The sequence below is a fragment of the Aptenodytes forsteri genome, unplaced genomic scaffold (assembly GCF_000699145.1).
Source record: "Aptenodytes forsteri isolate BGI_AS27 unplaced genomic scaffold, ASM69914v1 Scaffold115, whole genome shotgun sequence".
NCBI classification, from domain to species: Eukaryota; Metazoa; Chordata; class Aves; order Sphenisciformes; family Spheniscidae; genus Aptenodytes; species Aptenodytes forsteri.
The window spans coordinates 2,329,506-2,354,127 of record NW_008795319.1 but is presented as its reverse complement, the minus strand read 5'-3'; the positions used below and the strand labels follow the sequence as shown (position 1 = coordinate 2,354,127).

At 38.1% G+C, this 24,622-nt stretch overlaps 1 protein-coding gene across 2 annotated transcripts in view; it reads right to left on the bottom strand.

Annotated features, from left to right (window-relative positions):
* Nucleotides 1–17,165, bottom strand: part of BMP5 (bone morphogenetic protein 5) — a 61,770-nt gene extending 44,605 nt beyond the window's left edge. Inside the window, exon 1 of one of the 2 annotated variants that reach the window (XM_009279730.1) lies at nucleotides 15,984–17,165. In XM_009279730.1, the coding sequence (XP_009278005.1) occupies nucleotides 15,984–16,467 (484 nt within the window). In that variant the 5' untranslated portion in view covers nucleotides 16,468–17,165. The remainder of the gene's footprint in view (nucleotides 1–15,983) is intronic. The other variant, XM_019472186.1, reaches the window with a different exon arrangement.
* Nucleotides 17,166–24,622: the final 7,457 nt, after the last annotated feature.

Here is a 24,622-nt window from a genome sequence, read left to right as displayed (position 1 = left end):
CCCAGTTCCCTCAGCCGCTCCTCATAAGACTTGTTCTCCAGACCCCTCACCAGCCTCGTTGCCCTTCTCTGGACACGCTCCAGCACCTCAACGTCCTTCTTGTAGTGAGGGGCCCAAAACTGAACACAGTATTCGAGGTGCGGCCTCACCAGGGCCGAGTACAGGGGCACGATCACTTCCCTACTCCTGCTGACCACACTATTTCTGATAAGCACAAACCTAAAGAAATGCCTCGACCAAAGAGGCATAACTGAGCTCAGCTTTCTCACACGTAATCTCCCAGGTGTTCTGTACACCGTGAGATTACCTATGATGCCTTCTTGTTACTTCAGACTGAAATATGGGATAAAATAGATGTTTTAATGAAATTGCTGGTATTCATTCAATAGCCAACGTTTTGTTGAAAAATTCATCGGTAAACATGTGTTATTCATTTGGTTTACTCTTCTCTGTATCTTCCAAGTCAAATGCACTTGCTCAACAAGTCAAAACAAGTGCTACGCTGCAGCTGCTCCAGTAATAATTAAATGCTGGAAGGCTTTCAGTTGTTGATACAGTATAAGTAGAAAAGCAACACCCTGCTTTTCTTATTCTGGTTTGATCCTGGCCAATGCAATAGCAGGAATAATTAACCAGAATAAAGAGATTGAGTTTTGGAAGTGAACAGAATTATGAGAGTCTAAGTCTGGGTATTATCATGATCATAATATAAAAGATAGTTGACAAAGTGATTCCTCAAAATCTAATTTTTCTTCTGGTTTCAACAGTATAATGCACTGTATCCTTCAACCTCCTGAATGCAAAACTTTCACTCCAGTTGTTCAGCTGTAGCACGAAGCACAACAAAAGGTACACTGCATATATGTGCTTTTTAATTCTACTAACAGTGGTAGAATGAATCTCAGCTGAATCTTCTTCCATAAATTTTAAAGTTGAAAGTCCAGCTAGTCACAGCTTCTAGGATTAACAGTAACAGGTCATATTTGGACCTATTTTGTGCTGTCAGTAGTAATGTGTGCCAAAAGAAAGAAGCATCGCAACCAAGGGTCTGGGAGGAGGCAATGAAGAAAAAATCATGTACAGTTTGCTATTTTGAATGTAACAAGTATGGACCCTCTGATTTCTTCATTATTTTAAGTCACACTGTATTACAAAGGCACTCCAATCACAAATACCTATTTTAAAAATGCATATCCACTAAGTTTTTAGTTGTGTTCATTTTCATCAGTGATAAATAAATCTTTACTTGAAAGAATAGAACAGATCGGAGAAAAGATCACTGTATTATATAGTTCTGAGCTAATACATAGATAAATTAGCTAAACCTTACACCGCCATGCCTGAGGCTTTTAATATTGTCTGCATTTTCAATGATGTCTATTTTGCCTGGGCTTTGGCAAAGCCAGTAGATTTTGATACCGTCTATCAATAGACTTCCATTTTTTCTCATATTTAATTCTGTTTTTCTCTAATCACAGATTGTCACAAAGAAAACCAACAATTATTCCCAGGTTTCTGACTGTGTGTGAAAGTCAGGATGTCAGATCAACACAACCTCAAGGTTAACAAATGACAGAAAAAAAGATCCCTCTTGGGTTCAGCTGCAACTGAATAGGAACAAAAGTTATACCTCTGGGATCCAATGGTCAGAAAATAGGTGTAAGTTATAACTGTTTTGACACTGTAAAAGTATACAGATGGAACATAACTTCTGAGAAGGGTGAAAGGGCATATATCATCATAGGGCAACTGGCAGGGGAGTAAAAGCTAAACATTAAAGCCCATTCTATCTTCCCACATCTCCTTAGTTCCTGCTCATGTTAACCCTCTGCTCACTTCCACCCAGAGGTGGCAAGTCACTCCACCATTTACCATTCACACAGGTCATCTAATAAACTCCATCCATTCCCCACTGTGGAATTTGTCAGAAAAGCTTCCATGGAAGTTATGTCTGCGTGCTAAACTGGATACAACTGGATAGGCACTATTTTCTGCTTACCATGTTCTCACATCTGAGGATTTTAATATTACCCATACCCATTAACACTGACCAAACATTCCATAAAAAACAGTCCAGCTGTAACAATGATGAGGAAGGAAACCCTCAAGAACATCTCATTTAGAGAGTAGAAAAGTGCTTTATTACATATAATAAATTAAAAATTATGTTGATATGCTATATTATAGATAGGATATTAAGTACATTTGCAAAAAAAATAGCTGATCACAGGCCATGTGCTTAGCTAGTATCTCAGCATGGCTCAAATGAATTCAGAGTTCCTCAGATTCATACTTTGTGTGCAAAAGTGTATACTGGGCTAATCGCTGTACTAACTGAGTCATCACCTTAAAAATTAAAAATGTAAAGAGATTGGAATTTCATCTCATATAAATTGTTAGCCCTCATTTTGGAGGTTTGCCCTGTGCATGTTTGCTATTGACCTACACCAAGGACCCACCTAGGAGAGCCTAAGCAGCGGTGCTGAGAAACAGAGTTATGGGGCCAGAAGCACAGCAGGGACGGGCCCTCCCAGACATTACACCCGGGGTCAAACAGGAGGAAGATGAGGAGGAAGAGCAGCCAGGAGACTGGGCAGTGGTGGTGGTAAGTGGAACTTTCAGACAGCAGGTTTTAACAGCCAGTTTGGGAGCTGGCTGTGATTTTAACAGCTTGTTATGCTGATCCAAACCGCACCCTCTCCTCTGCAGCTCTGGTAGTCTAATCTGATCATGATTTATTCTCGCAAAGAGAGATTATTTCACCCACATATAACCCCGCATATGGAATAAGTCCCCTCAACAAGGAGAAAAAAACACCTGGACTTTTTTTTTCCTGAAAGAAACTTAAATCTTACCAAAGTTAATGAACATTTCAACCCTCTTTCAGGGCAGAAACTCGCTGACTGTTAGTGAATTCAAAGATCTCTGGGGTTGGCCATCCAGCGTTACACCTGCACTGCCAGAGGAAAGGAAAAGCAGTCTTCACAAAAAATATTTGTGCTATGAAAGAGCTCAGATTAGCTCCAGGTAACATGACAATAGGTGGTGATCCCTCACAGTAGGTTACTTTGGACAGACTTGGGGAGAGAGAACAGGAGTCTCAAAATGACATAAAAAGCAAGAAAATAATTTCCAAAGTAGAAGGAAAAAGCATGGCACTTTGAGCACACAGAACTGTTCATCCAACAATTGTCTGAGCAAGATCATCACTCCACTCCGAAAAAAACGTAGGAATGATTGATGTCAATGTATAAGACAAGAGTAAGATCCCCCTTCTCTGTAAGCACTCTATCACAGAGTCACGTAACGGCTGAGGTTGGAAGGGACCTCAGGAGGTCATCTGCTCCACCCCCCTGCTCAGGCACGGCCACCTAGGGGACCTCAGGAGGTCATCTGCTCCACCCCCTGCTCAGGCACGGCCACCTAGAGCTGGTTGCCCAGGACCGTGGACAAGCTTGTATCATTCCTGCATTTTCACTGTTATTCCACCTGGGACTGTATTTCTCATATTCCTCACCAAGTTACTTACAAACACAATACCCAGGCTGATTGTAGAGGTATCTACAGGTGTAACACATCTCTGGAACAGCAAAGATGATCTCCGGAAGCTCGTATTGTATGTTATAATACTGGCTTCTTTCCACTCCTAATAGTTGAGCTGATGATGTGTCTCAGACAAAATTTGGGTGTCTTTCTGAGCAGAGGGTAAGAATGAGCAGGAAGTGGGAACGTGGCCACTAACATAGTGCTTTTATTTCAAATGCAATCTTTTTGGTAAAATACCATTAAGAATATTTGGCATGCATTTTACAGCATCTGATCAGCCTTTGCCTTTGCAGACGTTTGCGCTAAACCTTTGTTTCTACTAGGGCTAGAAGTGACTACTGCCCTAATCTTTGGTGATAGGCCTGGTTTTCAAGTCATTTAGAACCATCTGTTGCCCATCCCCAAAACTGGAAGCACCACAGTGTCTTCTTTTGGGGGCTTGCTTTCATTCCCATTTTGATGAGAGCACTCTCCCTACCTGCGGACAAGCTGAAGCAGCATGGTTTAATGGAGTCCACAGTAAATCTCATTGACCCAAGGTGATATAACGTTAATAAAAGAAGCTTCACTCCTGTACAGCAGCAGATGGTAACGTAAACACAGGATGAACAGGTCATAACTTGTTCATGGGAGCTGTGCCCATGGAGCCAATATTTAGTTCACACATGTGCCTGTTTCATTGATTCGAGTCCTGTGATGAACCCCTTTTACATTAGGTCTCTCCTGTACACACACACATGCTAGTAAGCACACCCTTTGTATTTTTCCATTTCTAAGGAATACATACAAATATGGAGAAAGCAAAACACAACTGCTGGGAAACCAAAATGGGGCAATATATTGCTAATCTTAATGACATTACTCCCTCCATTCTGACCCAGTGAATTGCAACATGAACTCGATCTACTTGGCACTCACTCCATAGCATAAACTGTATCTGGATTTTCCATTACCATACAAATATATATATAAAATGTACATACATTTTATAAAATATTATTTAAAATATATTTACTTAAATTAAAAAAATTATATATATATAAAAATTCATCTCCTTGTAAATGTGATCTTATTATGATATACAGCCTCAGTAAACTTTATTATTAATTCAATAGTTTAAGAAGTGATTAAAAAAATATTACTTTTTGAAGACCCATAGTCGATAGCTATAAGATGACATTAATAAAGGAGCACACCAAGGAATCAAAGAAAAGAAATAACTTTATTCTGAAATAATAACTAATTTTAAACTATTTTGATTACCAATACTATATTGTGTCACATTACACGTACCTCTCAAAATTCTGAAAAATAAACCAGCCCTCCTTGAAAGTCAACATATTTAATTGTATGATTTCAGGTATACTTACTATTGCTTAACATGAAAGAGGATTTAAACATTATGATCTCTTGAATACTTTACTATGATATTCAGCAAATTTTGTGTTTTATTTTTAATCGTATAAGCTTGTAACTTAAATCAACATGTTAAAAATATTTAACTATGTAAATGCAATTTTTTGTAGTTGAACTGGAGGTTTAACCTTTGCTACCTGAAAGACTTAGTACAGACTTTTAGCTTTCACAACAATACTGTTTAGTTCACGGTGATAATCATGGGCAGTACTGTGTCAGCCGAGAGTCTCACAGCACAGCACTAAGTAACTTGTCTTTTTTTGTCTAGAATATGACTCATACTGGATGATAAACCATTTACAATAATGCCATAATTATGTGTAGTTTACTACTACAGACAATTAATTCTTCATGGCACTTCATTCTCCAATAAGTCTAATTATCAGTGTTATAATAAAATAAAATTGAAGGTGTATTCTTTGCCTTGTGATCCTTAAAGTCTTAGGACTACATTTTCACTTGGTATTAGTCGTTTTATAGCTTCTATTCCTGTTTGTCTTCATTCATTTTAGGACATCAAGTTTACTACAATCTTATAAATCAAGTTTGGGGAAAGTGAGCTATGGAACAACAACAATAGAAGAAGCTTATATATATATATATATATATCATCTTTAGTGAGAAGAGAAGCAATATGGTCAACCCCATGTGTTTCAAAAGCCATCAGCTATATGAAAAGCATTATAAAATAAGAAGTGTTTGAAGTTGCTTTCTGAGCCTTTAGAATTCCCATTTTCAAGAACTGCATCTGTTTCTGGATGTTGATTTGTTTTCATTTTTGTTTTTCTGCAACTACAGGGGATAATTACTGCTCTTTAATGAAACCTTAGATGTTCCCATAAATCGTCAATGCGCAGAAAATCTCATAGCAAATATCATACAAGTCTCAAAAAGCTCGTGGGAACTGGCAATTCTAGGGAAGCATAAGGAACTCTGAAGTTTTGGAAAACCACAGAGAGATCACTTGTGGCAACAGAGGCTTGTCTCTTTTGTATCATCATATGTGAACTTCAGCCTTTGCAGTACTGTTAGGCCTCTCGCTCCTTCCTTGATCTCTTTGGAGAAAACTCCAAGCTGAGAATCAGAGAGGAGAAACCCTTCTCAGAACAAAGAAAATTGTGCGATTTTATTCTCAGAAGTACCAAGGATCCTAAATGGAAAAAGAACAGTTTAAGGATTCAATTTTGCAATCAACTGGACAAGGCACAGCTCTTATTGACCTAACTATGAGATTACTCAGCACCTCATACCACTGAATTCTGCTGCTGTTTTAGTCTTCAGCTCTTTGGAGCAGATCCATAAACTCTCCTCCTTATTTCAAAATGTTACAACAGGATGTAATTAAGTACAATTAACAAGGAGGTCAAACGGTCATCTGATAAACACTGGCCCAAACAGAGAGCTTGAAAGGTCAGGGCTGCTAAAGCCACATAGTATTGATGAGAAAGATTATTATGATTTAAGGGGGAAAAAATCCCAATGACTAAAACTGAAGAGATTTACATGCTTTCTATGTTACATACACAAAGCCATGCACACAGACTGATATGCATGCACACATGCCTCAGAGAGGCACAAATCTATGTTCTGAGAACAAGAGAGCTAAAGCAGCCACACGTCCTCTCTCCATTGCACCAGATCTCAAATCTCAGTTTTGGTGCTTTAATTCCAGTGTTTCTTTTTCTTTTTCATTATTTTGTAAAACTCTCTGTTTTAAGAACAGTAAATAGACATGTTGTCCTTATAGAAGGGCTTTTTTTAGCCCTTTCTAAAATAACGCTTGAGATCACCATGAGGAAACGCAAGGTGTTGCAAGGCTCTTAGGAGCGAGGTATTTTGCACAGCGAGTGAAAAGGCGCTTCACAAGAAGAAAGCTATTCCAGTACTCTGCAACATCAAAGAACGAGAGTGCACAGAAGTGAAAATGAACACAGAAGTATTTGCCCATCCTAATTTTATGGATTGGAAAACAGCAGCACACTGCTTTTATTCTCTATTTGAGACTCTTCAGGTTTTTCCTATATAGCTGCTCAGACATTTCACTCTCCGACTTTCAGATTTAGGCTAGGCTGGGGCCAGGACAGACTCCCTGCAAAACATTTGCACACATTTCATGTACGAGGCAGCAAGGTAACCTGGTCAGGAGTAGCAGATTAACCTTCGGGATCACTAGCATGTTATGACTTGTAGTTATTGACAGATACCCCAGCTGAGGTAACCTTGGGAACAACCTTCCCAAAGCTATGTTCCTGCTGGATCTCAGCCATCTCAGCCATAAATCACCACAAAGACTACAGCTGTCATGGGATTGTACGCTGGGCTTGCTCTTGCTCCCATGGCTTTATCATCCACACTACTGTTCGCCCACTCTTTTGATTTCTCAGCTAACGTTTTTGCAAACCATACCACTAGAATCCCACGGCTTCAGGCACCAGGTGCCATCAGATGCCATCTGCCCGCTGCTCCAGAATAAGACTCACAAATCATTCAGTGTCCCTGCTCTTTCCTCTTCTGTAGTCTAGGTTTGCCAGGACAGAATTTAACACCTCTATCTCCAAAACTGATGTCATCCATATCGTAAAAGTCCAACACAGTATCTTTTTGAAATTATTTTGCAGTACCTTATAGTTGAATACCCCACCTATATTTCCCCCCCACTTTTAAAAAAGGGATGTTTTAAATGGATATGCCTAGACAAATTGTTATTAATTTATAATAATTACTCCGGATTATGGGTACAGCTTTTCCAGATAATATGAATGTAGCTTCATTAATTTGACTACAAACACATGAGAATTAGAACAAAAATAATTTCATTTAATAGACACAGTCTACAGAGGGATAGAATCACAAAATCATTGAGGGAAAAGACCATGCCTAGACAAATTGTTATTAATTTATAATAATTACTCCGGATTATGGGTACAGCTTTTCCAGATAATATGAATGTAGCTTCATTAATTTGACTACAAACACATGAGAATTAGAACAAAAATAATTTCATTTAATAGACACAGTCTACAGAGGGATAGAATCACAAAATCATTGAGGTTGGAAAAGACCCTTAGGTTCTCATGGGGTCTGAATGGGTAATATTGTTAAGTCAGATAAAGATAAACCTAACAGAAATTTCAGCTATTCAAATTCTTACCTCCTCCTGATTCTCCTCCAGAGTTAGGTGGAATTTTGCTTCTGCAAAGCCACTGGTTGTTAGCTATGGATATATATCACGTACCAGCACTAGCTGTCCTGATTAGTTTTCTAGGCTCTGACTCATTAATAATTGTTGTCTTAGAATGCCCTGAATTACAGTGGGGAAAAAAGTAAAGCCACGTTCTGGCAAGGTACCACACATGCTGTTGTGTTGTATAATAGCGGTCGATAAAGCCAAGTTCTTGATCTATTGCACCGGAGCAGTTGCTCAGAAAGAGTTGGGAACTAAACCTTTAGATTCACCTTTTGGAGCATCTCTCAGTAATAGTGGGAAGTTTCTGAGTGGAGAGCTGAGCTGTAAAACCTCTCCTTTTCTACTTGTTTTACAGTCGCTTTTTGTATAGAAACAAATTCATAATTCAGTACAAAACACAAACCAGCTCCTGCTTGGTGTACCCCACCCACAAACTTAAATAATGTAGTTGTCAGGGTTGACAAGTTCTGCCTGCTGTAGCATTTCTGTGTTTTATAGGAAATTTTAACCAGGGGTGTTATTTTAAGAGATGAGCAAATGGGGAAACCCCATGGCCTAGCCAATAAAATATGAACTTTAGGTGCAATGGAGCACTCATAAATATGACTCAGAACAAGGGGATTCATTGTTTCTCCCAACCCCTTTTAGCTGCTCATCTGATCTCAACCTCTCTGTGTGCGTCATGGCAGCCCTCATCCTTTAACCTGCGGTTTTTAAAAGCTAGCTTCTATGTTATTTATGGCTGCAAATGTTAGTAGCCCGTCTGTGTACTCCCTGCACACACATACTGAAGGGTGGGAGGAGCTGCATTTTATTTTGCAAGGACGAAAAGTTTTGCCCGGGGAGCCAAGTGCCTGGGGAAGTTGAGGTAGTTGCTCTGCCACGAGGGATTGAGAAGAAAACTGCTCCTTCCACCTGCAAGGCTTACTAGGAGAAGAAACCCATACCTGGACTCATTTTCTCTTTTATTTGCACATTATCTATCTTTATCATGTTCTTTGCCCTTTCTCTGTCTGCATGCACCTTCTTCTCCCTACTGTGATGAACTGCCCTCCACTTTTGTAACTCTACTGGCATAGGAAATGCTCTCAGTGCTACAACATCATGCTCCATGTGAGGCACAGAGGAGCGGGACTAACTCTCCCAGTAATACCAGTTCCTGCAGAGGCTATTCCTCTGTTGTGAATCTTTCCCATGCCCAGCAGGTCTGTGTCCAGCCCTGCACATTGGCCGTTGCCTACTGAGAAGAAGAGGGCTGTCCTCCCTGTAAAGCTTGGCCTGTGCTTTGCCATTTTTCTCTCATGCCTGCTCTCATTCCCTCCCTCTCCATCTCCCGAGCTGCCGCCTAGTCTCACCACTTCTCGGCCTTTAATCCCTTCTGCAGCCAAATGCCACTGACATAAAATTAAAGTTCAGTGACCCTGCCTAGACGGCGGGGGTTAGAGACAAGGGAAAGGACAAGTAGGAGAGGATGGGGAAAAGTGTGGGAAATAATTATAAAGTCTGGTAGCAGCCAGAGCTCTCCTGAAGCCCTGGGGAGCCTTTCTTTAGCTGGAGGCTGCAATTGGCACTTCATAAACTGTTCATTCTCAGCTATGTGGAAACACCAGACGACACCTAGAATGATCAGACTGTAATCAATCAATTTTCTGCAAAACTCTATTAGTTTGTGGGCCTATGAAAGCAAGCTGAAAGGAACCGCTGTGGCTAAAAAGAGAAGAAAAAGGAACTGCCTGTGTCGTAATTACCTCCATAACTCAGGCAGTAAGTAGGCAGGTAGCCATGGTAAAATTCTTTGCATAATTTAACATTCAGAGAAAATAATAACAGGAGCAATAAGTGTGGGAGATCACGTATGTGCCAAAGTTGTCCTGTTATCTAAGCAAACAACCCGGGGTTTAGGAAGAGAACCAAGAGGTTCTCCATCCACTCCATGGCAGGCGGATTCCTCCCCGAATACCCTCTTCACAGAGGCGTCTCCACAAGCCTCCCTCTTTCTCTTTCATGGCTAGCCAGAGTCACTCCAAGATTGTGTTTTCCTGGGAAAATATGTACTGTACAATACATACAATCCCCACAACCGCACCCAAAGTCTGTGTTTAGTCTGGAAAGGAGCACTTTCTAAAGAAGAAGCGGAACTGTGTCAGCCGTTCTTCCCAATGGGAAAAATATTAATAATAATATATATTTATATACATCCATACATATATATAGCTTTTCACCATGCACGTCTAACCATCTGCTAAATCAGTTTCTCTTCAGTTATCTGCAATTTCTTTCAAATCTGTCGGCAAGGAAAGTCAGACAGTTTTATACCCCAGTTAATGGAGAGCTTGACATTTTTTTGGCTGGGTAGATACAATAATTTACTTGGATTTAAAGTGTTAACTTTGGCAAAAAAATTAATTGACAGTTATAAAAACATTGTTTTGTTAGATGATATTTATGGATCATACACAAACCTATTCTGAGGTAGAGCTATGTAGTTCATAAGGTTCATGTAACATGAGAGATTTCAAAGGAAATATAAAATATTTCAATATAAAACAACAAATGTAGTGTAATTCCAAAAAGGGATATGGAGAATATTGCTTGCTCAAAATCAAAAACAATCCCCAACAACCTGCTCTGTCATCACACAAAAATTGGTTAAAATCTGCCTAATGAATTGTAAGGATTGGGTGAGGATTTTTTGGGAATGTCATCCCATGGGTAAAGTCCTTTTGTTCTAGAAATAAACAAACCTATTTTGCAAAAAGCTGTCTTAATATTTAATTTGATCATAGAACATTATTTCATCATTAATAGTTATTTCTAATGCGTGATTGCGTACCTAGGTCACAACAAATTAGTTCAGCTTACTGATTGGGTGACGAGAATTTTATATAAGGGAAAAAAATCTTAGGATTTCAAGATGCCAAGTGAGGTCTACTTTGAGTGAAGATTAAATGAGACCTGCTTGATCTAATTTGCTTTAAATTTTATGTAAAAGAGTAAAAAATGTCATCTTAATGACTTTGGGTTGCCATTCAAAAAAACTTCACAAATGTTTTCTCATTTTTTCTCTTTATTGATCCAATTCTACAACTAAAGACATGGGGTCTATTTGTTATTTAACAAGTTTTATCTCTGTAATAACATCCCTCTGTTGAAGGCAAGATAATAGCACTATTTCCGTCACTTCAGTTAAGGCTGTGTCAATATTTTCATTAGAAGCCTGCATTTTACGGACTAAAACTGTACCACAGCCAAGGAAATTCACGTAAGGTTAAAATTAAGACAGCAACATCTGAAATCCAGTGGAAAAGAAAGAAAGAAAGTGTGCTCATTCCTAAGCTTTGAGGAGAGAAGTTAATGATCCTGAGGCCTTTTTGCATGTATCCTTCAGACCCAGCTCCCCTTCCACAGCTCCTGGCATTTTATAGCTTAGCACTCCATATCCCTCACTGATGATATGTTAGCTGTGAGTGGAAGGCTGTAGAAACTGAATTAGTTTAATTTAAGAAACTAGCTACTATATAAACTCAAGGTCTGATTGCAGTTAGGAATCCTTTCTTTTTCATGTGTAACGAAAATATATTTGTACAGGTATTCGGTGTGGATTGATGTACTGTAGGTTTCTCAAAGTAGTTGTATAAAAGTTGTTCTCTGCCATGTTAGCATTCTCCGATGAACACAATGGGCTGTAAATCTCATGAATCTATGTATCTGTTTAGTGACCCAGGTTTTAAAGAAGAACATAATCTTCAAGACAGGGGACAAACTTGGGGTAGAGAAGCTGGAGAAATATGAACAGTCCTCTGTGCCTCAAACAGGAAAAAATTCCTTTGATTTCAGCATCTGATTTAAGAACTGATCTCAGCATGTGTGGTTTGAGGATTATTATAATTAAGATTGCGGAATCACATTGTGAGCGAAGAAGAAAAGTTGTCTTTCTGGGGTGTATCGGTTACTTTAAAAATGTCCATAATATTGTATGCTTCTTTAAATTTGCATGTGTAGGTCAGGGTCACAAATTTGATAGTGATTTTCACATTTGAGGTTTTGAAATTAATTTTATATGCTAAGAAAGAAAACATAACAGAAAACCACAAAAGTTGTATATATTTATCCCCTATCTTATAGAAAGTTCATATCAATTCATAGGAAAATATGGAGAAAGAAAACAGTTACTTAGCAAATGCAGCAACCTGTTTAGAGAAAAATTTACAGGTGTGTTGTAAACAAATGAAAATACAGACCATTTGAATTGCATGAGAAGAACACAAGTACAGTGGATTTAATGATCGCTTTTATGCTAATGGAAAATTCAGTTCTTTAAATGTTTAAATGTAGTTTAGAAAAGTGCTGCTGTTTCTCCAAGCCTCAGTCATGTACATATTTTTTATTCAATCCCCCTCTTTTGGTGAGAGGTGAAGAGTGGGAACACTAACATTTATCTTAACAAAGTCCTTCCCTAACTAAATTTTGAGTGAGCAGAAAAGTGAGTAGGACTACATGAGTATTATTTTTCTGTTCTCTGAGGAACAGGGTATCCTATATATGTCATTTTGGGAGACCAGCCAAAAAGAAGATGCCAGAACTCTAAACAGTCAGGGCTTTGCAACAATATAATAAAATATAACAACAGGATAAAAAAACACCCAGTGAGGAAAACAAAGTCCTGAACTTGTAGGTGATATAATCAGATCTTTGAAAACCCCAGTGTATTTAGTGGAGGATTTATTCTTTGACTGCTGGACCAACCCCAGTTAACTCTTCTGTTACACTCATCAATATTTTATGGAGAGCTGCCAACGCACAGAGTCTTATACAAAATACAGGACAAGACATAGTCTCTGTCTTGTCGTATCTTTCAAGAAAGAAAGAGGTGGAAATTCTGGTATAAATTCCAGTATAAAGAGCAGGTGTTTACAATTTTAACTTCAGGAGAAGTAAATGCAATCTTGCTTTTCTCCCTGGTTGCTTGACAGAATTATAATTGCAGTTCCCTTGATGATTATTTTTCAAATTTGTTTTTGAAAGTGAGGTATTTGCAGCTCTGACAGGTTGAATTCTGTCAAAATTAGCATATGTTTCAATTTTTATTCTTTAATATAAAATTATTTGTCCTTGTCTATTTTTTTACTTTACTTTTTAATCTTATTCAGCCTTTTCAATTCCTATCCAACATCTCAGCTACATATTTCTTGTTTTAATATATGTGTCTTAAATTGTTATAACTGGCTACAACTATATACAAAAGTTTCAATTTAAAATATCATGATGATTAATAAAGCTTTATAATTACACCTTATGTAATTAATGGTGTGCAAGTATGAACATGGTAAATACTATTTCCAGAGCAGATTAATTTGATGCAAGTTGACTGAGGCTTCAAATCTAAAACCAGTTGAGTTATGACTGTGCTGCATCAGCATTTATTGATTTTAAGGTACAGTGTTAGCATTCACTTATCACTGCATATTTTTCCCCATTGTACATTAAGGGAGCTTGCCCTCATCTGTCATGATCTTATACTGCATAAATCATATAAAATGGTTACCTGTTTCCATGATTTATTTCATTTTTATGTTAATTATACTGAAACATAGGATTGTTTAATAAAAATGTTGAAGCTAATCTATATTGGTCATCAATATTTCTTACGCATGTTACACGGTGGAATGTGTGATAAACCACAATATCCAACATGTATGGAAGGGCATTTAAAGTGAATTAGGATTTAGACTCACTTAGAGCTGAGACACATTTTAATTTTACAGAGGCCAAACAAAACCTGGTATTTACACAGTATTTTTTTGTAAGTTAATGGTATCTATTAATCATAATCACTAGAAAAATAAAGCATCTCACCCCCAGTTCTCATAGTTTAGAAACGTAAGATATGCTTTAGCATCTCAAAATTACTTTCTTAAGGCAGCACTGGCTTCCCAACAAAATGAGACAAATATTAGAAACTTCTCAGTCAAGGTAAGACACCCAGTGGAAACCTGCGTTCTTCCAGAGAGGACTTTTGTCTGGGGAAGCGCAGCAGGATCAGGCTAGGACATATCTGACACTGAGCCTTCAAAGACTTCTACTCATGCACTGCAAGAAATCCTCTTGAAATCAAAGACGTTTCGTGAAATCAAAGGCTAGGTCCCGTGTAAATAGTCCTCAGGGCCATTGATGAAGTGGTCTGCCACATATTTACTGAGGGTATTGCTCAGGACACACGAGGAAAATTTTTTGCAGGATCGGGGCCTTGACTAACGCTTAGGAGATCAGAGCATTTCCTATTTTCCTTTATAACATTGCCATTTTAAATTCAGCTGACTCCAGATACTCTGGGTAAATCGAGGCATACAATGATAACTTAAAAGTAATACACGGATAATATGTAACTCTTTCTTAAGGATAAGGAACACATTTTCAAAAAACAGAGTTTTCATTTTTTTCTAGTCTGTTATTTCAGGAGCAAGAGCAACAAGCAAATGTATTTAGAGTTGTGGACGTATGTTACTCTTAAGGAAAAAGATCTGAGTTGAACACCTCCTGATCTGCCAAATAATTAATGAAAAGTAATTTTATTATTACAACAACTAAACTCTAGGGTGTCATTTTCCTAGAAATTCGAGTTGTTGAAGATTTTAGTGTTTGGAAACATTTTTAATCCTGCAGCAAGGATTAACAACCTGGTAGACATAAAAGGTACAGAATGTGTGTGATAATCTGAAGGTATTTTGGAACATGTGCCGTTGTTTAAAAAGTTTCCACAGAAAGTATTCTGGAAAGCAAGAGTTCATCAGATTTTGTATCAGCTTATTGAGAAACTTCAAGTTTTCAATTAAATCTCTTGCTATTCAGATCAAATAAGAAGGGGGGTTTTTTAGCCAGCTTTATGAATCCTGCAGCATTTATAATACTTATAAAAATAGTAAATACATTTCGTGAATTATTTGCAGCTTTCTTAATGAGATTTAAGTTGCCTTCTATTAAAGAAATCTGTAACTGCTTTTTCAACCACAACATAACTGGTAAGCATGTTTATTATACTCAGAAGCCAATATAATTCAGTTTTATCAGTTTTTGTGTCTGAATTGATATAATTTTCAAAAGCATTCTTTGCTTGCATGTTTCTGGTGTTTAATACTCTACTTGTTATTTAATTTATTTATGACACAGAAAATAAGAACCATTGCAGACACTGAGCACCATGGCAGTATAATAAAACACAGTCTGTGGTTATTAAATAGAAATAACAAAGAAACAGCAACAGATTATTTAAAATCCAGCCATCCAGCTGAAAAGATAATAAAACTCTGACTCTTACCAACAGGAAAAAAAAAAACTAAACAACCTAAGAAATCTTTTTTTTTTTTTTCTTTTTTTCGGAAATGGCTTAACTTTTCCTTTTTCATAACATTCTAGGCTTTAAAATATTAACAACTGATGTTTGTTCATGTCCGAGCTTTAAGCAAAACAGTGAGGGAAATAACCGAGCAATAGGCATAAGTGTTTGATTTTTTGAGATTTAAAAAAAAAAAAAAGGAGTTAGTTGGCCTAAGGCTAGAATTTTCATTACATCAATGAAAGAAAGAAAACAGAAGCCAGCAGAGGGAAGTTATAGAAACTGACTTTATATAAACACTGAGAAAAATCTTTTTCCATGGCCACCTACAACGTAGCTACTTTACCATCAGTACGACTTTTCTTTTACCAGTGGCACAGCAGCCTGGGCCCAATCCTGCCGTTTTAGAGCAGGTTACGGTCCGGCCGAGAGGTTTGCCCCTCGCAAGATAAGGCTAACAATTTGTCAAAGAGAGCAGAAACAAAAAAATTTTCCACGTACCTAAATTGACAAAGCTCATGACCATGTCAGCATCATTCAGAAAGTTGGTGTCGTGCAGGCTGGCTAAGGGAGGATTCTGTGTGGTCAGGGGGGTCATGCGAGATAATTGTATTCTCCGCGAATATCCATTTGGAGAGGCAGGGTATCCTTTCCGTATCCCTCTGCTCTCCCCTGCCACTGATCCCTTTAGTGAATACTCCAGCTCCTCAGTATCCTCTTCATTTGTCATGGCATTATACAGGTCCAGCATGAAGAGGGGTGCAGAAGAAGCCTGCTTTCCTGGTGAAAATGGTCTGGGTCTGTGAGGTAAACCCAGGATAGAGAGAATCTCTCTCTGAATCTCCCTTCTCTCATGGTTCCGCAGCCTCCTGTAAATAAAACTCGAATGGACATGATTGTCTCCTAAACCTCCCTGTGCGTGACCCACCAGAACCCAGCAATTCCAGAGCAAGCCCACGAAAGCTTTGAACGGAGTTAGGTTCATCTTTGAAAAGAAAAAGAACAAGGAAAAAAAAATTAAAAAAATCTTTTCTCCTACTTGTTCTGAGTTCCTATGAGGTCTGCTTTCCCAGTGGCTGAAAAACAAAATTTACCTATTCTTCATGTCAATGTCATCTCTAAACGTAACATCTTTGGTGCTTTCTCTCCCCCCACCCTGTTTAAATATTATGGAATGTGTCAGGTTGCAGTTATTTCTAAGAAAGCTGAAATTCAGACTTCCAATTTTCCACTGTTGTTATCGTTTTTTCTGCATTTATGGAGCAGAAGACCAGTATTTTGTCAGCTGACCTAGGCATTCCTATATAAACCTTAGATAACCGGGTCTTTGGTGGGGAGCTGTATTAGCAAGAGCTGTTCTTCTGACACATTGTAGTTCCCAGAGTTATCTTCCCTCGTTATTCTGAGTTCTTCGTACACCTTGCGCTCTTCCCAAGATAAAATCCTGAGTCACAGATTTGTCTTGATCTGTACCTTGGTGGTGTAACACATATTTGTCCAGCAGCCTGGTGATAACTTTAACATCTTTTGAATCGCTTGAGTGTAAAGTTATTCTAAAGCATGTACTAATCAAATTAATGTGTTGCCATGAATTTACTTGCAAAAAAAACCTTCTGTAAATCCATTCAACCCTTTTCAGCTTCTGAACTGTTATTTCCAACTCTAGCAGGCACAAATATAACAGCTCTCTTCAAGAGAGATCTAAAGACTAATGTAAGCACAACCCTGCTGGGAAAGAAGAGGCTTCTCATTGTAATTTGAAACGGGTATAGCAAAAAAGTCCTTAACCCTTCTCTTGCCAGACAGAGCTTTAAACCTCTTCCCCCCCAATTTACAGTAATATACCTAATTTTGGTTATCGGCTGTTTTTTTCCTAACAGCTTGCAGAATCAATTTTAACTTTAACAATTTTAGGATATATAGATCACTAAAGGTATGGCGTAAAGTGGAAGCTCTTGTGAATCTCCTTATGAGTCTCTAGTTTAGCAAACTTGAATAGGAAACTCTCATAACAGACTAAAATAGCATCTCATTAATTCAAGAAATGTTTATATTTTAGGTAAGTTTAGCAAACAAAAGTGACCTTTTTAATAAACTCTGTAGGAAATTTTGTCAGTGAGGCTTGATTCACTCTTTTCTAAAAATGTCGGGAATGCAATCTGAATGAAAACAAATTTATTCAGCAAGTGAGATTTCAAGTTGTGCGTAGCCAATGGTGTAATTATAGTTATAGTCACAACTTTCATAAACTGTAATTTGCAATGATAATTTATTCAAAGTACATTTTGACTCATAAATCGTTATACTACATTTCCCAGTAAATATCAAAAGCTAAGATTTAATCCCACAACCTACTATTAACTGGAGAAAGAAACAGTTTAACTGAAGAAATAAGAAATATGAAATAGATTTTAAAGCTGCTGCCCATGAAGTTAAAGTTCAGCTTAGAATTTTATGACAGCCAGCAACTGGTGTTTTCTTCTCACTAAAACAAACTCGCAGTGTTAAATTTCATATTGCTCAGATTATTGGTGGTCATTTTCCCCACTCCTATAATTTGCCTTTGGTCTTGAGGAGACTTTCCTTTGATGAAGGGGAGAAAAGGAGGACAAAAAAAGGTTAATACATGACGTTGAGGAAAAAAACAGGTATATAAAATGCATCCCGTCGGGTTTTCCCTTACATGACTAGCACCTACTCAGCAAATCACACAGTTCTTGAGTAAACTTGGGAGTGTGACAGCAAGTATAGTCACACCCTAAGAAGCCAGGAACAATTTATCTAGTATATTAAGCACAAATGAGCTTTTCTCATATATTGTGAGTCCTAGTCTATATTTACAGTCTAGTCCAGCTATCATTAAAATATAGCTGATTCTCGCTCATAAATCAGCACACGTAATAGACAACGCTTCTACCAAGGAAGGATTTATCTCATACTAGACCTGCTGAATTAACACTAAAATTAATTATGAAGCTATTTAGCAGAAGTCCTGTTCCCAGCAGAAGAGCAGTCAAAATCAGAATATGCTTTCTTTCCTCATTGAGGTTTTCCATCAAAATCCATTTGTTATAAGAAATGTATTATTTCCTGTTGTTGTTTGGCTTTCACTTGTGCCTCGCAGACAGTTGTAATGATACATGAGACTTTACCATACATATGTCTCCTTTGAATTTGGCCATCGCGTATCCTGCAACAAGGTTTATTTCTCTTTTCCAGCAATATATTTCCTTTTTTTCCCCTAAGTATTCATAAAAGCCAGTGGATTGATTGCTCAGAGGATTTAAGTCCTCAGCCTATCAGTACGTCCAGCAACAGAAACTTCCGATATTATCCCACTAGAGTGTCTGGAGTCTTTTCCCACTTAAAAAGCCAAAAATGCCCTTGAGTTTGAGGATGCTTTTGTGTTGTAAACATTTTTTCCAGACAGAAACTGAGCAAGAAAACATATAAACTAGTAGTCATATGTTTGATGAAAACAGCTCCTGTTATTTTCAGACAGAGCCACAACCAAACATGTAACCTAAATACAAAGGATTTATTTCACATTAAGCTACCCTACACTGAGACACCAAATGTCCTTGACTAGAACATGAAAATAAAAATAAAAATAGTTTTTATTAATATAAACACAATGTCCTTTTGTAATAAACCTTTGTCCCATAATCAATCGTTGTTAACATGGATACCTCATACATGGGAGATATAGCCCACTCTAAAAATGAAAACCTTTGCTAAAGAAATGAAAGGTATCTGTAATAGCTGATAGGTCCCATTTCATATTTCCAATATGAATCAATTTACTTCTAAAGAAAAAATACCACATACAATTTCAGCATGTCAAGATATTTTATTTGATAATATATAAAAATGGATTGGCACAGATATCTGGATGTACTTTAGGTTAGGCTTCAGTTTCAAAGTCACCTTTGATCTAGGTTTCAAGTTTTACAACAAAAAATTATTCCGAGCTGTTTGCATAATATTGAAACTTAAAAGAAAAGCTATGTTCACGCCATTTTTAGATGCACTCAAATATAAATAACAGTTGAGGCCAGTGTAAAGTATTGACCCAAAATCAAAACCAGGGATTTGAACGCGATGTCCCAGAGATTCCAGTTTTACCCCGCATCTAAAACTGAAATTTTGAAATATAAAACCTACACACAGATAGACCTTCTTTCTTCCCCAGATGCTCAACCTGGAAGCAACATAAGAAATCTCCTGACCAGCCCTTATCCTGTCCTTTAAAACAAAAAGGAAAACTAAAGTGACTCCAAAAGTGAGGTCCCATTAGGGATAGATATCTGATAGAGGAGGAGGTAACCAGCGGAGCACCTGGACAGCAGGGTCTCAGAGGCAGGAGAGCAGCAGAGCACTGTGCAGGCACCCCTGGCAGCACAAGATAGGAAGCAGCTGCATGAATTTCTTAAACAATGTGGCATATATGTACAAGATGAGTGAATTCAGAGCTCATTACATTTGTACTAACCTAAACAATGTTAAAGCAAATATCATAAGGGAAGTAATGAAACCCGGCAATCCAGCTCTCACCAGTCTCGGATTCCAATGGATCATAACACTGCAACAGTGAAAAAATTTATAACTACCCAGCAGGTCACTGCAATCATTGAGGGTGTAATTGTTTTTATGGGCAATGACCACTACTCAAAAATATATATGATTTTATATATTTTTGAGTAGTGGTCATTGCCCATAAAAATGGATGGCTACTGAATTCAGAATCCCTCTGGGTTCTCAATATCACATAAAGTGAGAGTCATTTCCCACAGCAATGGTTCTCTGTAACTGTCTGAAAAAATACACTAAAATGTAGACCCTCTCCAAGATGTTTGCAGTCTAAATCTGAAACCTACGCATACACGCTGAATGATTCTGCTGGCTCTTTCCCTCTTAATGACCAGCTAAATTTGGCATTCAGATCAATATTATGCATAAACAGATGATCCAGCATTAAAAATGTGTAAGCCTGTCCTTGTTATCTCTCTGCAAGGCTATTGCTGCAAAAGGTACACGGAGAAAGACTTTTGTGAAAAGGTTTCATGGAAGCAAGAAAATCATTAGAGGTTAAAACTACAGATTCCCCAGCAAAAAGAAAGCAAGTCATCTGGATTCTTCCTGGGACAGAAACGTTATGCAGACACCATAGTCAGGCATACCTGTTACACTACCTGTACCCGAGTCAGGTTTACAACGGTACGGACTGCATGAGGTGTACATATGAGCCTTTGGACATAAGTATGCATATGTTCATATGTTCCAGATGTCCAATCAACAAAACATGTATGATATCTTTCACTCAGGTTTTTTTTTTTTAATTTATTTTATTGAGTTTGATGTTGTATGACAGTTGCATTCTTATCCTGCAAATATAAGAAAGAAACACAAACGTACTTTTCTGTATCAATGAAAGAAATGTCTCCTAATGCAAAGGGAATTCCATTTGTAATGGACACAGTGTGAAAATTGGTAGAATTAGCTGCAGAAATTGGCAGTTGAGACATAAATTGAGTATGATATTTGTAAATGTTGCATACCAGTATAAACCCCTTTTATTCCAAATAATCTCACAGTGTTTGCTAATTGATAGCAGGAATCATTTCAGATGCAGAAACACTACCATTTTTGGAACAGAAAATTGTTCAATGTTATTACTTTATTTAACTTTGTACCAGGACAGAGAGATAGTTGTCCTGAACCACAAAGATAGCTGTGCTCCTCAACCATGGGGGAATTTTAGGATAACCACTGGGGTTTTACCCGACATCTATATGCTTTACATGTATTCCTGGGGATCGTTAAGCATTATATAGAGAGAGAACTTCCATTCTATGCAGCAGGCAGAGGAATGCATTGCAAAATAATACTTGCTATGTGGAAGTGTTCAATACTTAGATTATAGTGCTATTTATTCAGTTACCAACCAGTTTCCTGTAGCAAAGGAGTTTTTCATCCAGGATATCAAAAGCTCAGGCAAAATCACAAATCAGCCTAGGAGGTAAGTCATCAAGCATTTTATAGATGGCATTTAATAGAACACTTTGTTTAAAATTTACAGAAAGACCTCCAGCTTTAAGTATAATCATCTGTGAAGTTTGTTCTATTCATAGTACACGCACAATGTTGTAAAGCTATCAGCACAGAATAGTCTGTAGCACTACAAATATATTCTTCTTTAACATTAAGAAAATGGAGAAAAATCATTTTGTAATCTGCCTGAAGTCTTTTTTTAAAACTTATTGTGTTCAAGGACTGGGAAAAAAGAGAAAAACTTGTTTCGCACATACTCTTCAGAATATGTGAACTGCAAAATATAGAATTAATAATATGATCCAACATCAGAGTGCTGTCATTTGCGTAATTTACAAACCCAAAGAGCTCCCAGAAATCCCCTTTGGTTTACAATAAGCCTCTAATTAGTTTGGGTTTTTTTAAAAAAAAGGAAAAAGAAAAAAAGGAACTGCACTGAGGCAAATACAAAACACTTGGGCAAGACCAACATTCATAAGTAGCAAAGCATAGCACTTTTTAAGAAGATTATTCTTGGCTCAGTTGTGGAAGGGTTTTAATTGTGCCCCAGCTGCAGACTGGTACCTGCTGGTCTTATCGTTCTCTGGCTGCAGCACGGCCCTAAGCGTTTTGTGGTGCTCCCAGGCTGGCCCCAGCGCTTTTTCAGGAACCTCTTCTGTCCCTTGCTGGCTGTCTTTCTGTTTTCAGCTACAGATACGTATAGAAATTCATTCCTAAATGGATGCCTTCTAGGTAGCTGCATTGCACTATTGTTCATGTCATAAAATACTCTACCTATCTAAATATAGGATTTATTTCTTCCCTTGAGCATTTTGCTACTAAGTTCTATAGCCGTGGCTTTAGCACCTCTACTGGCAATTGGATGATGCAGCACTCTTTCAATCTCTGTAAATTAGTTTTGGGGGTTTTATACCTTTTCCCTGTGCTCTGTTTTATACGCACTCTCCCTCTCTTTCCTATACTTCCTCCTATTACGTCTCTCTATGTTTGTTCTATCATTTGGATGTGCTGTCTCTGATCCCACATGGCCTTTATTTTTCAGCTTTTTAAAATTTAAGCCTTTTCCCCCCCACCATCTCCATTTTCATATTTCTTCTTTCCCTTCCCTCCCCACATATCTGTAGACAGATGTTATTGTCTTCTTCTAAAATGACTTCCTTTGTTTAGCAATGTTTCCCCTTTTGTAAGAGATCAGCTGGCCTCTCAGGCAGTAAAAGAGGAGCTGCTGCTCCAGTATTTTCAATTAAGTGAGCACTACCATGAATCAGGCAGTCCTTGAGAGACCAGTCATCTCTTGCTGTTGGAGGAGGATTGCGAAAGAAAAAGATGTGCTTGGGACCATTACTAAACTATGTGGACCCTAAAATCTTTGGTGTGTGCTGACTGATCTTTCTATATGGACTTTTTCAGGCATGGTGATCCATCAGGGAGGCAGCCCAGAGCCAGCTGAGGAACTGGCAGCCACCCAGCTACAAAATGCTGTAGGATCTTCACCACAACAGCCTTTTTCAGGAAAATAGACAATGTCAGAGTCAGCTAAGAAGCAGCGGTACCACACCAGGGATTTTGTGCCAGTGTTCTGCTGGCACTGTTGCCATACTAGCTCAGTCAGAAAGGACATTATTTGTATCCTGTGTGTTCGTACTAAATTGTCATCATAAGAACCGAAACAAGGTAGGAACCAAGCTGCACTGGGACAGGCAAGTGTGTGAACACATCACGGAAACTATTTAAACTCTCCAGGGTTGGGTCTATTCGATTAGCCAACATGCAGTAGCAGTGTGGTGGCAATGGCCATAACACAAGTCAAGAAAAGACTTCAAAATAAAATATTGGTTTCCTGAATTTCTCTCATTAGACCATACTACCTTCTAGCATGTAATGCCTTTATCTTGCAAAATGGTTAAAATTGGCCACAGCTGATGAAATTTATTTAATCAACAATGGGTAATTGTTCCCAAAATTTACTACAACAGACTATTCAAGCCAGAATTTGTTAAGCTGGCAGAGCAAAGGAATACAGCAAAAAGCCAGTTTATGCTGCTGGCCTAGAAAACCCTTTTGTTTCCCTCAGAGCTTTGTTACAGCGGTTGAGAAAAACTGAAATACTGGAGAAGGTATATACCTACTTTGCACTAAAATCTGTACATTGAAATTGAAAGATCACTTTAGCTACTAAACTTTCCTTTATGTAGCCAGAGGTCTGAAAACAGGATCTGCATGATGTTAAATAGAGTAATCCATGTCCCTTGTGAACCAGGCTTAGGCAAGAGGAGCATGATTTACATCACAACCTTTGCATCTGAAACTGCTGTAATCTAAACATGGTAGAGACACATGAGCAGTCCTTCATTTCTGCTTCTTTAGCTTTACTACCTTCAGTGCTCCTTCCTTAGCATTCAAACCTTTAATTTGGAACAAATGGTATTTCCTGGAGGAATTCTAGTTAAGCCATTAAATTATAAGACAATTACAGATGCAGACTGGGACTGCAGAGCAGTCTTTTCCTTCAGGAAGTGGATTCACAGTGATATTTTCATAGGTTTTACTATTTGTTGTTCAGTGCTACTCATCAAAAAATGTATCTGCCTCTCTAGAAGCTTAGCATCAGACCATAAAAATAAACTGGATTTTGTTCATTCATAGCTTCAATTAGGATGATACATGGGGAACTTCTTTAGTTTACTCAGATGTTATATCAACAGTGCTCAACAGGTATAGCTTACTTCCGCATAGCCCAAGCACACAGGCGTACCTTCTCATGGCAATTTCTCAGAGCAGATGCCCAATATTTTCTGTGCTCATTTTCTCCTCTTTATCACCCTTTGGTGATAAAATGTGCACCAGGACAAAATAATGAGAATTTTCTGTGACTTTCAGACAGATATTTTCCTTATCCTCCTGTGAGCATCGCTAGAAGCAGCAGACACAATGGGCTGCCGGGAAAGCTTCGGCCTCAGCCTTGTTGTCCACCCGAGACCTCTGAGAGCATCTCAGAGGTTGCCTCCGGCTCCAGCCACATCTTCCTCTGGCGTGAGGAGGGGGGTGGAAAGCTGAGGTCAGTCTCACAGTGGAAACATTTTGCAATT